The sequence below is a fragment of the Miscanthus floridulus genome, chromosome 9, assembly GCF_019320115.1.
Source record: "Miscanthus floridulus cultivar M001 chromosome 9, ASM1932011v1, whole genome shotgun sequence".
Lineage (NCBI taxonomy): Eukaryota > Viridiplantae > Streptophyta > Magnoliopsida > Poales > Poaceae > Miscanthus > Miscanthus floridulus.
The window spans coordinates 70,705,657-70,718,607 of record NC_089588.1 but is presented as its reverse complement, the minus strand read 5'-3'; the positions used below and the strand labels follow the sequence as shown (position 1 = coordinate 70,718,607).

The following is a 12,951-nucleotide window of genomic DNA, read 5'->3' as shown; positions in this document are numbered from 1 at the left end:
CACCAACAAGAGGAACAAAGTAGACATCCTCATAGATGTTGTCTTGGTCATTATCCTCCGCCACTTCACTGCTGGCACCTTGTGCAGCTACAAGTGTGTGTGTTGCTCCTGGTACCGCCTCATCTCCAAATCCAAGCATCATAAGGAGCTTCCCTAGTTTGTCACCGGATTCATGTATGGTAACTTGTCAATAGAATATCATCGGTAGTTCTCCGAGGGGTATCCCACGAAGGTAGATTAATTGGTAGAGAGGCGTGTAATCAAGAACAAGAAGGCAATAGAGGCACATGAGTTCAATAGGTTTAGGCCATCAGTATGACGTAATACCCTACTCCTATGGTCTGTTGGATTATATTGGCCTAGCTAAATTTAGTAAATACATTGTGAAAACCAGATGCAATTCTGTCAACGCTAGATGTAAGGGCCATTGGTTGTTTTGTCATCACCACCATACCACTCACCTTTGGTGAAGCATATGGCCATCACCACCGCTATTTGTATGATGCAGTAGGGGTTAATAGTGCATCACCATTGAATCGTTTAGTAACCCGACAACGACTAAAGGATCATCATGGGTGGATTGTACTACAACACGCCGGTGACCATGCCCTATGACCAGACAGTTCATACGCTGAAGTGATGGTGATTTTCGCCTCGACATAGGTGGGTCACTCTCCAATGCGATAGAATAAGGATCTGATCATAGATGGATCATAAGCCATGTAGCGGTGTTAGTGCATACCCACACATGCGGGTCATGCTCCAATGAGATAGAAGTAAGGACCTTATCACGGATGGATGATAAGCCAATATGGTGGTGTAGTGTACACCCCAGTTGGTCCTAGATACCAACGATGATGGCTATGAGTATCACTGCCAATAGCTTACTATCGAGGCCAAAATTGGACTGCAATGTGGGTTATGATGCGTCTGTGAAATGTGCAAGTGTAGTAGTGAGTGACACATGATCCATCGGTAACATGACATGTGTGCCAATAGAAGACTGACATGAGGAACAATAGGGACCCGACACATGGTCCATTAAGAACCAGAAACATTCAGGAACCAGAGATGGCCATGTTGTCTAATAACAAGGTGACATGTGACCCGAACCATCTCTAATGGAACTAGCTACAGCATGTACACATGGAAAGCATCTCTAATGGAAGCAACCACCAGCATGGCTGCCCCATGCCATGCATGCCAAAATAGTTCTATGATGGTGAATTTTTCATCATAGATAAAGCCACTTCTATGATGAATTTCTAGATTCGTCATGGAAGTTCAAGTATGACGCGACTTCTATGACAAACCATTTTTCGTCATAAAACTAAAATTATGACGAATTTCGCTCCTTCTGTGACAAAAGTTATTCGTCATGAAAGTTGATATTCCTAGTAGTGTTTGCTTAGGCATATTCTTGTTTGGTGGACCTAAGAATATGACTTTCATCTTTCCACTAAAATCCTTTCTAAACATGTAGTGAGCATTGAAAGCAAAGGGTCTAGCATGCTTGTGCAAGGGCTGTGGTGGTGGAGTTTCACACTCATGAGCAAAGTGACCTTCTTGTCCACACTCAAAGCATCTCTTTGGCTTAGGCTTTGACTTGTGTTGTTGATATTGAGCCGGAGCTTTCTTCACTTGATTTGCCAAGAATCCAATACCACTTCTATCAATCTTCATCATGGTGTTCATTAGTAGCTCACTTTAAAGATATTGGCCTCTTGTGAACTTGCTCAAACTGGTCTTGAGATGTTCCTTCTCCAACTTGAGTTTCTTGTTTTCTTCTCTATGTTCATCATGAGTTGATAACTTCTCAAGATCCTTGTCCATCTTGAGCCTCTTGTTCTCTTCTCTAAGCATCTCATTCTCAAGAGCCAAATCATGATCATTGTTGAGGTTTTCTATCACAATTGTGTTGGTGGTTGATAGCTTTTCAAGATCCTTCTTGAGCTTCTCATTCTCATTCTTGACTTTGATGTAATCATCATAGTTATCAGACTCATCCACTTTCTTGCCTTTGCTACTAGAACCTTGCTCAATGCTCTCCACAATCAAGTCATCACATGATGTGGCTATATCAATCATAACAATATTGTTAGTAGCATCATGTGGCTCATTGGATAAAAACTCATGAGAAAGAAAAAGATTATCATGATTAATCTTAAGATTGGTGTACTCTTCTTTTAGCAAGTTGTATCTAGTGGTGAGCTCATTGTGTATCCCCTCAAGTTTATCATGATTTTCTCGAAGCTCCTTTTTAGAGGTTTTGAGCTCCTTGAGCTTGGATGACACAATTTTATTTTCTTGTCTAAGCTCATCACTAGCTTTTTTGGCTATGTCATACTTTGCTAAGAGTGAATCATTCTCAAGTTGTAGCTTCTCATTTCTGGCTCTTGTCTTGCTAATGATTTTAATGTATGAGTTTAGCAACTTGACAAGATCATCATAAGAAGGTGATTCAAATTCTTCATCAGTATCACTACCATTGCCATCACCACTACCATTATCATCACCACTACTATCATCATCACTTTGTACCTTTCGATCACCCTTGGCCATGAGGCATAGGTGTGTAGAGGATGATGGCGGTAGTGGCGGTGGAGATAGTGAAGACCCAATCACAAGAGCGGCCACCTTTTGCTTCTCATTATCACTTTCATCATCAGATGAGCCTCTTGATGATTCAATATCCGTGAGCCAATCACCAATAATATAAGACTTTCCATTCTTCTTGCGATATTCTTTTTTCTTGTGTGGCTTGTTTTTCTTCTTCTCATCATCATCATCATCATCATCACATGAGTCATCTTTCTTGCCCTTATACTTCTTGTACTTGTCTTTCTTGGGCTTGGGGCATTGATGAGCTAGATGACCAAGATCTCCACAATTGTAGCAATTCATTTGGGAGATGGGCTTCCTCTTGCTACTAGTGAACAATTTCTTATTCTTGCCATCAAACTTGATCTCCTTTTACAGTGATCCAGGGCCCCCGTTCTTGATCTCCTCCACTGTGTCGATTAGTCCTTTGGAACCGAGTTCTTGAACCCTCTATTGATATTCACGTCATTCATATTTGCAATTTCAGATTGCGTGTTTTACCTTCTTGCTTGTGCTCTTCGATTCGCTTGCAGGAAAAGCCTTCTTGGCGAGGTCAATCAAGTTGTGCTTGGTTGATAACCAATGAAGCAGTGGTGTAACAGTTGTAGGGTTCGAATCGTGTCTGATTTGAAGCCGGATCGCCAACGTCGAGATCTCCACAAATCGAACTTACCGGCTACCTCTCGAAAGATCGGGCCTATACTCATCAAACCACCATCACAATATGCCCATACTTGTCAATGGGGAGGACACCCAAGATTTTTCTCACATTGGATGGTTGCATTTGAGTGAGTCCAAGCCCATTGACCTCCTCTACAAGAACATTCAAGCGAGAATACATTTCATTATCACTTTAATTAGGAAGCATTTCAAATGAATTAAGCTTCTTCATCACAAGATGATAGATTTCCTCATGCTCACTATTGGTTCTCTCATGGAGCGCACAAATGTCCGACCATAGAGCATGTGAGTCTTTGTGGTTCCGCACATGGTTAAAGACTTCCTTGCAAAGGCCTCTAAAGAGGGTGTTTCTAGCCTATGCATTCCACTTCTTGTAATTTACCTCATCACCAACAAGGTTGGTGGGCTCCTTAGGTTTTGGGAAGCCATGTGTGGTGGCTCTATACACTCCAACATCTATAGCCTCTAGGTACGCCTCCATGCGAATTTTCCAATAAGGAAAATCATCTCCCTCAAAGATGGGAGGGGGTCTCTCCCTATGGGACATCATGCTCTAGGCGGTTAAGCCTAATTTAAGGAGCATGAGGTTCTGATACCAATTGAAAGGATCAAGATGCCCAAGAGGGGGGTGAATTGGTCTAATTCTAAAATTTCTTGCAATAATTAAGCCCTACACTTAGCCCATTTCACCCCTAGTGCCTAAAAGTGTTCTCTATTGATCTACCGCATAAAAGTTTTGCACCCTAGGTTCCAATCCTACTCTAGCATGGTAATTCTAAGTATGTAAAGACATGAATTGAATTGCTTAAAAGTAAATGCTCAAAGTAAAGAGAGAAAGAGGAACATGGCGATGTTTTTCTGAGGTATCGGAGAGTCACCACTCCCCACTAGTCCTCATTGGAGGACCCATACAAGGGTGTAGCTCCCCCTTGATTCGTGGAAGGATCAAGTGCTCTCGATGGGCTAATTCTTTGACATTGCATTGCGGTGAATCGCCCACAACTGCTCACGCCATGACTTGGGTCATCAAAAGCTCTGCCGGATGATCACCAAGCTTCTAATAACCACCAAGTCGTCTAGGTGATGGCGATTGTTAACGGTAGTTAACACCCATCATAAAGCATCAATATAACTTGAATAAATGCATGAATATTATCACCAACATAGGTGTAGGGGTTTAAACTAACAAATTCTATGAGTTTTGGTGAATCTGTGTTTTCAGCAGGGTTTATCCAGAAAACCGTCAAGGTGGACCCAAACATTAGAATTAATCACGCTTATCCTTGACGAAATCAACTCTAGAAGACTATAGAAGACACCATAAGGCAAACCACCAAAGCAGAGAGGAGGACACTGCCACCTGTAGGCTGGCCAGCCCCTTGGGCCCACATGTCATCCCCCTTCACTACATCGTTTCTCCACTGCCTTAAGGATTGCATCTACATCATTGCTTTAAATCGGTTTGATCCGAGGGCTTAGTATTGATGGTTCTCCCTATATATACCATCCCCTGCCACCCCTAAGGCATCAAGTCATTTCATCATTGAGAAACCCTAATTAGAAGAGAATAACTATAGAGCTCCACAAATATTATTGGGTATAGCTAGCTAGGTTAGATCTAGAGGGAGGCAAGCTTTGCTTGGATTCCTGATCTTGTTAAGAGTGTGGCTTGATATAGCCCTTGTATCCACTTTTGTATCTTTCATATTTATTATGTTTGCTTCAATTGATTCGACAGTGTTCTTAATATTATTTGTGTTCCTACTTATCATGTTCATTGTCAACTTTGATTATATGCTTAGTATAGTTAGATTATGTTTATGTTCAAGCATAAGTTCGTATAGCGCTCGCTCTAAAGTACATGGGGTGAGTGGTCGACATTGTGTAAGCGTGGTACTCATATGTTGTTTACCTGTGGATGCACCCTATATTCCAGGCCATGTGGTAGATTGCGAGTGTGACACTCTCGTTGAGTCCTTTGTAGTCCACTCCCCGAATATAGGTCAAGTAGGATCTAGTTACGAAGGAAGTCAAGCTCTATTCTTGATCTTCCTTAGTAATATCCCTTATGTATTGACATGGAGTTGATCTTAGCCATGATTATTAAGTATAATTGCACTAATCATAGTATGCTATGACTTGTAATTAAGAATGACTTAGGAATTATTTCTCTATTGTATCTACTTAGTCATGCTAATGCCATAGAAAGGAGTACTCTAGATGTTCAACTATTAATTATCAATGATCATTTATCATATATTTATGCTACCTTGTGACTTACCCCTATTATGAGTGGAAGTTTGGTTATGGTTTATCGCTCCATCATATGTTTAAGTTATCAATATATTCCATCTGCCAATCCTTCCCTGTGGTAAAAATATAAATAACGATACCTGGAATACTCTTGAGTGAAATGCTACAATGGTATATTCTCTGTGCGCTTGTAGATCTCTTCACATACATATTTGCATTATTTCTGAGTCACAATAGAATACCAACATACTTCTTAGTGTCATTCTAGGAGTGACGCTAGAAAATACCAACAATCATTTATGACATTATTGCTAGGGATGACAACTTAGCAAAAGTGATGTTAAGTAATCCCAACAAACATTTGGTGGCTACTTGAACAAGTGACCATTGTCGGGGAAGGTAGCTAGGCAAAAAGGAATATTGATAAACTTTTACTTATTGATGTGATCGAGGAAACCAGATACCTTTGCTCAAACAGGCTTACCCTTGTTCTATCTACTTTTACATCTTATGCAGGGTAATGTATGATTGGTTTTGAACTTCTGACAAACTACATTGAAAATCCAGAAGCACTACTTAGGGGAACTAAGGCTGAACTCAAGAAAGTTTCAGCTTTAGAATTGGAAGACAATCAGACAAGGCGCAACTTAACACTAGTTTTCAAAGCCATTGCTGACAAGACTCTCTATGAATTCTCTGCTCCAACTACAACCAACATCTGTACTAGACCAGCGATCAACATCGGAGACAATGCTTTTGAGCTCAAGCCAGCTCTCATCAACATGGTGCGAGCTAGCAAGTTTTGTGGAAAGGCACATGAAGATGCGAGTGCTCATCTCCAACACTTTCTAGAGATTTGTAGCACTCTCACCAACAAAGGAGTTACTTGAGATGCCATATTACTCCGCCTCTTCCCATTTTCACTTTGGGGAAGGCAAAGCAATGGTTCTACACCAACAAAGATAGAAATACTACATGGGAGAACTCTGCCTTCCTAGCAAAGTTCTTTCCCATGGGCAAGACGAATGCTTTGCATTGGAGAATTTCAAGTTTTCAGCAGTAACATGGTGAATCTGTCCCTGAGGCATGGGAATGCTTCCAAGACTACATATCAGAATGTCCTCATCATAGGATGGAGAATTAGCTACTCATGCAGACCTTTTACCATGGGTTGATGAACAACACCCATGAGAATATCGATGCTGCTACTAGAGGTGCTTTCTTATCACTCACAATCCCAGGTGCAATAGCTCTCATAGAGAAGATGGCCTCCAACCAAGGTTGGAATGAAGAACGTCTTCAAACCCACAAAAGAGGTGGAGGAATGCATCAACTCAAGGAGATAGACATGTTGTTTGCCAAGATGGACCTGCTCATGAAGAGGCTCGAAGACCAAGCCAATGAAAAGAAAGAAGTCATGCACATTCATGATTCCCGCATGATGTGTGAAGAATGTGGAAACACCGAGCATTCGGGGAACAACTGTCCCAAAACACAAGTGGATGTGAACTTCATCATCAACAACTATTGTTAACAGTCGTTAACACCAATTATAATCCGTCAACATAACCTACATATATACTTAATTCCATCACCAAACATAGTTATAGGGTTTGATTCTAACAAGTTCCATGAGTTTTGGTGCTCTCACTTGTCTTGTAGGATATTTAATTTTTCACAGAACAAAATTATCTCAAATGGTGAATTGGAGTGCACCATTGTGAAGAGATCGTTGAGCTGATCTAAATGGATATATTATATGCTATATTTGGAGCTCAGAATGAAAAGATATAAATTTCGCAAATAAAAGAAAAACTCCATGTCATGAGTTGCATGATTATTTGGGCCCAATTCAGAATTTGGCCCATAAAGTCCATGTGCATTTTGATAAGATATGGTAGAAAGTTTAGTACCAATGAGGCTAACTAAGAGAGAGAGGGTGCTAGGCACGCCCATATATAGCAGCCCCTACCCCCCCTCCCTGGAGCCATCCTGAAACCCTAATTCATATCCTCATCTCAGAATCTGGGCATCAAGAGAAGATTAGTCCTCTATAGGATCTAGTCTTGTAAATAAAAATATTGAGTTAGAGAGTGAGGGAAGAGTTTGGAGGAAGTACCGGCCTGTCGGTGCTACCTCTACGGCTTGTACTTTGGAAGATCTTGGCTTCTCCAATTCTACACCTAAGATACTTCTGGTAATTGATTTCTGTTTAAAGTAAGTTTTGTTCTCTTTTGTTCATGGGTTCACAGTTCTTTTGAGTGCTCTAGTCCTTATTAGATATCTAGATTAGAGTAGTAATCGTTAGCATAAGCATGGTGCTTAGGCTATCAGCAACCTGTGTTTGCTCCCTACTTCTTGGTTGTGTGGTAGCAACGGGAGGTGACAATCCTGTCTATCCTTTGTAGTCCATGCCGAATTGAGCAGGTTCTTAAATTAGTAGGACCATAGTCGTGTCGATAGAGTTATCTATTAGCGTTGCTTTACCATCTAAGCGGCGTCCTAAAGTGAACACTAGAATCATAAGCCTTACTTTGCATAGGGTCATAACCATAGGAATCCAATCTACTCATACCTTAAACCTTGTTTGTTATCCCTGGACAAACTAATTGTTAGACAACACACACACGTTTCCCCATGGATATGATACTCGATAATACTCTAGGTGAAAACTACTTCGATGCCTGTGTGCTTGCGGATTTTGTCTCTATGTGCCTCCATAGGTGTCAATAAGTTTTCTGGCGTCATTGCTGGGGAAACAGTTGCTGTGATTTCATCGAACTAGGTTTGTCCTTGTATCTTTTATTTTATTTATCGTTAAGCATGGATAACATCACGCCTATTAATCAATTCACTGCTACCACGGGTGCACAACTAGAGCCACCAGAATCTTCAAAACCCATCCTTGCACCTGGCTATGAGTTGCGTTTGAGTTTAATAAGTATGGTCCATGAACAATAATTCTTAGGAGAAGGTGATGAAAACCCATAAACTCACCTACGAGAGTTTGAGCAAACTTGTGCATGCTTGCATATCGCGGGCATGTCACATGAAACCATAAAGTGGAAGCTATTTCCATTCTCTTTGCCGGGAAGAGCTAAACACTAGTATACCCGAACCATAGGAAGTGTACAAGGAGATTGGGAAGGTCTATGCTCTAGATTTTGCTTATCTTTCTTTCCCATCTCTGGAGTGGTTAGCCTTCGAAGAGAGGATCTATCTTTCAAACAGAAAGAAAAAGAATCTTGCCATTCAAGATCATATGCTTTTGCAACACTTTTATATGGGTCTTAGTGGGGAGACCACATAGTTTCTTGACTCAGCTTCTGGAGGTGCCTTCTTACATTGCTCTGCCAGTGAAGGGAGAAAAATCAATAGAAAAATCCAAGAAAACACCTCTTACACCAACATTTGTAATGATGGCGCAGAAGACGTAGTAGAGGAAACTACTAAGGAAGAACTTATGATAGTTGAGCCTGAGCCTTTAGCTACTCCACTTGAAGCCTCAACTGTCCTCCAAGTTCTCGAACCACTGAAGGAGAAAGAAATTACCCCTTTGGAAAATATGATTGAATTAGAGGATGAGCACTTCTCCGATTTTGAAAACACCTCGAATTATTATGCAATAATGAAATCTTTGGCACCATCAGTACCTAACCAGCATCTTCCTGACCCAACCAAAGAGAAATTCCTTAAAAAGACCATGAAGGAGTTGATAATGATCGTAAGCAATTAGTGGTTGGTAGAATCCAAGCTTTCTCCTGAAATCATTCGTTTAGATTCTCCTGCTACCTCCATTCGTTGTTAGATTCGTAAAACCTCCTTCAATGCTCTTTATCATCCGATTGTTGGAGTAAATCTTATGTCTAAATCTTTTGCACATACCCTTCCTGGAAATATGCACTTAACTCCAACAACCAATCTCTTAAAAAGTCTCTCCGGGCAAATCCTTCCTAGTGAAGGAAATTTTCACATCATCCCTATCAAAGTAGACAAAACCAAGGTGTATCTTAGTTTTTATGTATTCAATATCTAGGAGTTCGATCTTTTGATAGGGCATCCAATAGAGAGACTCCTTCATGAAGGAAGAAAGGGGAATATAAATGTAAGACTCAAGAAAAGCTTAAACCTTTCTATACCCATCACTCGCTCATTATATGTTAAGACGGATATGTATCCTAAGCAAGATCCAATGGAGGAGATTATGGCAACATCTCTCCTGGAAGCTTCCGACAAAGACCTCAAAGAAGATGCTGTAACACCCTAGGTGTTAGCCTTGCATCAATTGACTTGCATTGCATGAGCATGAGCATCAAGCATTCATATTTAAGCTTTTACAATTGAAACATGTGATTGAAACATTTGCAACATTGCTTGTTATTTCATGTCTCCCTGTATATATGCATATGATCATGAGTGAATACATGTAAGTGATGAATGTGAGTCACTAAAACATATTAGCTACACTTATGATGACTAGTGGAATAATGTTCATGAAGATCATTTTGACTAATCAAGTACTTAAGTGATGCTAGGTGTGTTGAACTGAGAAGCTCTATGTGTAACCAATGCATGAAATGATTATGTGACCTTACAAATAGCTTAGACATGTTTAAAATAGCATTATGAACAACTTTGGTATTCATGGTTATGGGTAATTTGGTAACTAAACCAAAGTTTAAGTGTACACCATCATTTGAATGTAGCATGTTCGACCAAGTTTGAACTATGTGCTATATATCTTGCATGGAGGTGGTCACTAAAGCAAAGTTGTAGTATTTGGCAAGAGGAACAACTTTTATTTTTGGGTCATAGACTGGTTTAGCTCCTAACATGCTTGAATTAGGCTCACAAGAATCATCAATTCCATGTTTTCCACACTTAGCTAATTTTTCCAAGTCGTAAACCCTGACAGTGGTGACCAGCTCAACTTTGGGATGATATAACTCGAGTTTGGTTGAGAATTAGGGCATGATTTCTAAACAAGAATTTTAGATGGTACTTAGGGCTACGATTTTTGTTTTGGAGTCATTCGTTGAATCACTTTGGATCGGGAGTAATTGCACCTTGAAATCGCTCTGTCAGGCTTACATCGAGGCGCTGATGTCTGAACCTGCCCGTTCTTCGGTGGCCGACCGGCTTTAGAAGCTGGCCGCCGTGTGGACGTGAGGAGGGACGCGTGTCGCCGGCGTCAAGCCTAGCGTGGTTGTGTCGGGCCCGAGCACGCCTTATCACCCCAGTGCTCGCCCATGACGCCCACACTCCCATTTTGCCTTGCACTGCTTCCTCCTTCACCATTCGCAGCAGCACAACCTCACCGCCGAGCACGGCATCACCTTCGTTGTCGCCTCACGTGCGCTCCACCGCACCGCCACCATCTCTATCTCACCCAGAGCTGCGCCGCGTCCACCTCCACCGCCTCGACATATTGGCTGAGTCAATTGAGCTTCGGTGAGGGCGTATTGCCTTTTTCCCCTCTCACCGGAACCTCGGTCGCCATAGCTGCCTCCATGGCAAGCTTGCCCTCGCTCGGCTCGCATGCGCTTTTCTTCCGGTTGTTGGCGTTAGAGCTTGGTTAGGATGAGTATTAGCTTGTGTTATGATGTTATCTCCGTTAGTGGTCCCGTCGGCGCGGAACACGACGACCCACGCCGCCACGTTCTGACCTCCACGCCACCGTGCCGTGGCCATGCTTCTTCGGAGCTTCTCAAGCCACCTAGGTCACCTAGATCGGTTTGCACGGTCACCGTGATGCTGTAGCGCACCTCACCTGGCTTTGCCATAGCCGGTGATGACCGGCGCACCACTGAGCAGTGCCGCCATGCCGCCATGGCCGGCGATGAGCATGCTCCACCCCACCTCCACTACCACCACCTAGGTCATTCAACGCGCGCTGCTCTGTAGATCACATAGGTTCACTTGTCTCCGTCGGCGAGCTCATCGGTGATGAGCCATGGCCAGACCGCATCGAAGCAGCGCTGCTGCCCTATTTTGGTTTCACTAACATGTGGGGTCACTGACCAGCGGGTCCCACCGGTCAGCGACAGAAGTGAAATAGGCTAGTTCATTTGTTCCTAATATATGCTTAGCCATGCTTAGACCGGTAGAAGTCGGGTGATTTCCTATCACCTGCGAGATATAGGTGGATACCGAAGCACGGTTGGCTATATTTGCTATCGTGGAGACAAACCAAGGGGTAAAAGTAAATAAAGGCCGAGCGGAGTCTATGCGTAGGTTGACTCATGTCATTCTGTCTGTGCCGATTAAGGATCGTACCGTTGTTGGCATTATTTGACAAGATTGAACGCATGCCTATCACTTAGCTGGCCGGATAACTCGTTCCGACTGCAAAGCCGAGTAGCTCAACTTAGGCTAGGCCCCACTCTGTAAGAGTGCGCACTCTGGATGGTAGTAAGGATGTGCGGGGAGCCAGACTGAGCCTAAGGGCAGGCTAGACCTGAACGTCCTGGCATTTGGTTGTCCCTGATTGTGCGGCGCTGGGCGAACCCACGAAATGTGTACTTGAGTTGTACCCAAGGTGACCTAAGGTGGCTATTGATCTGGTCTGCCTGGGTTTGTGTTATGAACAAATTCCTAGCTGGTTGAAATCGATTCGAATCGCCGTCTCTCCTAGATAGTGAGAAATTTGGCTAGTACCAACATCGTAGTAACTGTACTATGGAACATGATGGTTCGGATAAACATGGAATTACAATACCTGCTATGTTACTATTGTATGTTTTTAAAATGATATACCACATGTTTGGCACAAGATAGTTGCTAATTTAGAGATGGATAGTCATAATTAACTTGATAACAGAATTATAATTGTATAACTGAGTTAATCGCTTTTTATGCAAAATATTGTTAAGCTATATCCACTTATACAGCCTTGCATGATCCTTCAAGTTATTTTATTTCTGGTTTATGATGGATAGGTCTAGCTGAGTACCTTCTCGTACTCAAGGTTTATTTCCCATTATTGCAGATGGCACTGTTTATCATGGTTATTGTAAGAGTTGCTTCTATCCCGCTATGGATGAGGAGTAAGCCTTGGGCAGGCTTCTTTATTAATCCCTCTACATGCTTTTGTGGACTGTGATCATATGATGGCACTGTGTCAAACTATGTTGGCAAACGCTACTTTCAAACTTAATTTGCTTCTGCTTTTATCCATTAAACTTGGTTTGTAATAACTTTGTTTCATACTCTGATGATGGAAATGTATCTGTGAACTTTATGTAATATGTGACATGTATGTTGAATCATGTACGATCTTGGTTGTTGTAAATCATTTATCGAGACCCATCGTGGTACTCGATGGACTACCGGGTTTATATGGGTTCAAGTATGATAGTACAACCGTTTGTGGGCTACCATTGTACTTGTACTCTTATAAATTGGTGGGTTCTGCGA

The 12,951-nt window shown here is 42.0% G+C and overlaps 1 protein-coding gene and 1 non-coding gene across 2 annotated transcripts; both read right to left on the bottom strand.

Annotated features, from left to right (window-relative positions):
* Positions 1-1,707: 1,707 nt before the first annotated feature.
* Positions 1,708-2,904, bottom strand: LOC136480061 (nucleolin 2-like). The gene is made up of 2 exons (XM_066477730.1): positions 2,487-2,904; positions 1,708-2,075 (listed from the first exon to the last, which is right to left on the bottom strand). Exons 1-2 carry the CDS (start codon positions 2,902-2,904, stop codon positions 1,708-1,710), a joined length of 786 nt encoding a protein of 261 aa, XP_066333827.1.
* Positions 2,905-6,560: 3,656 nt separating this feature from the next.
* LOC136484664 (small nucleolar RNA R71) lies at positions 6,561-6,669 on the bottom strand. The gene has a single exon (XR_010766163.1). It is a non-coding gene; the product is annotated as a small nucleolar RNA R71 (small nucleolar RNA).
* Positions 6,670-12,951: the final 6,282 nt, after the last annotated feature.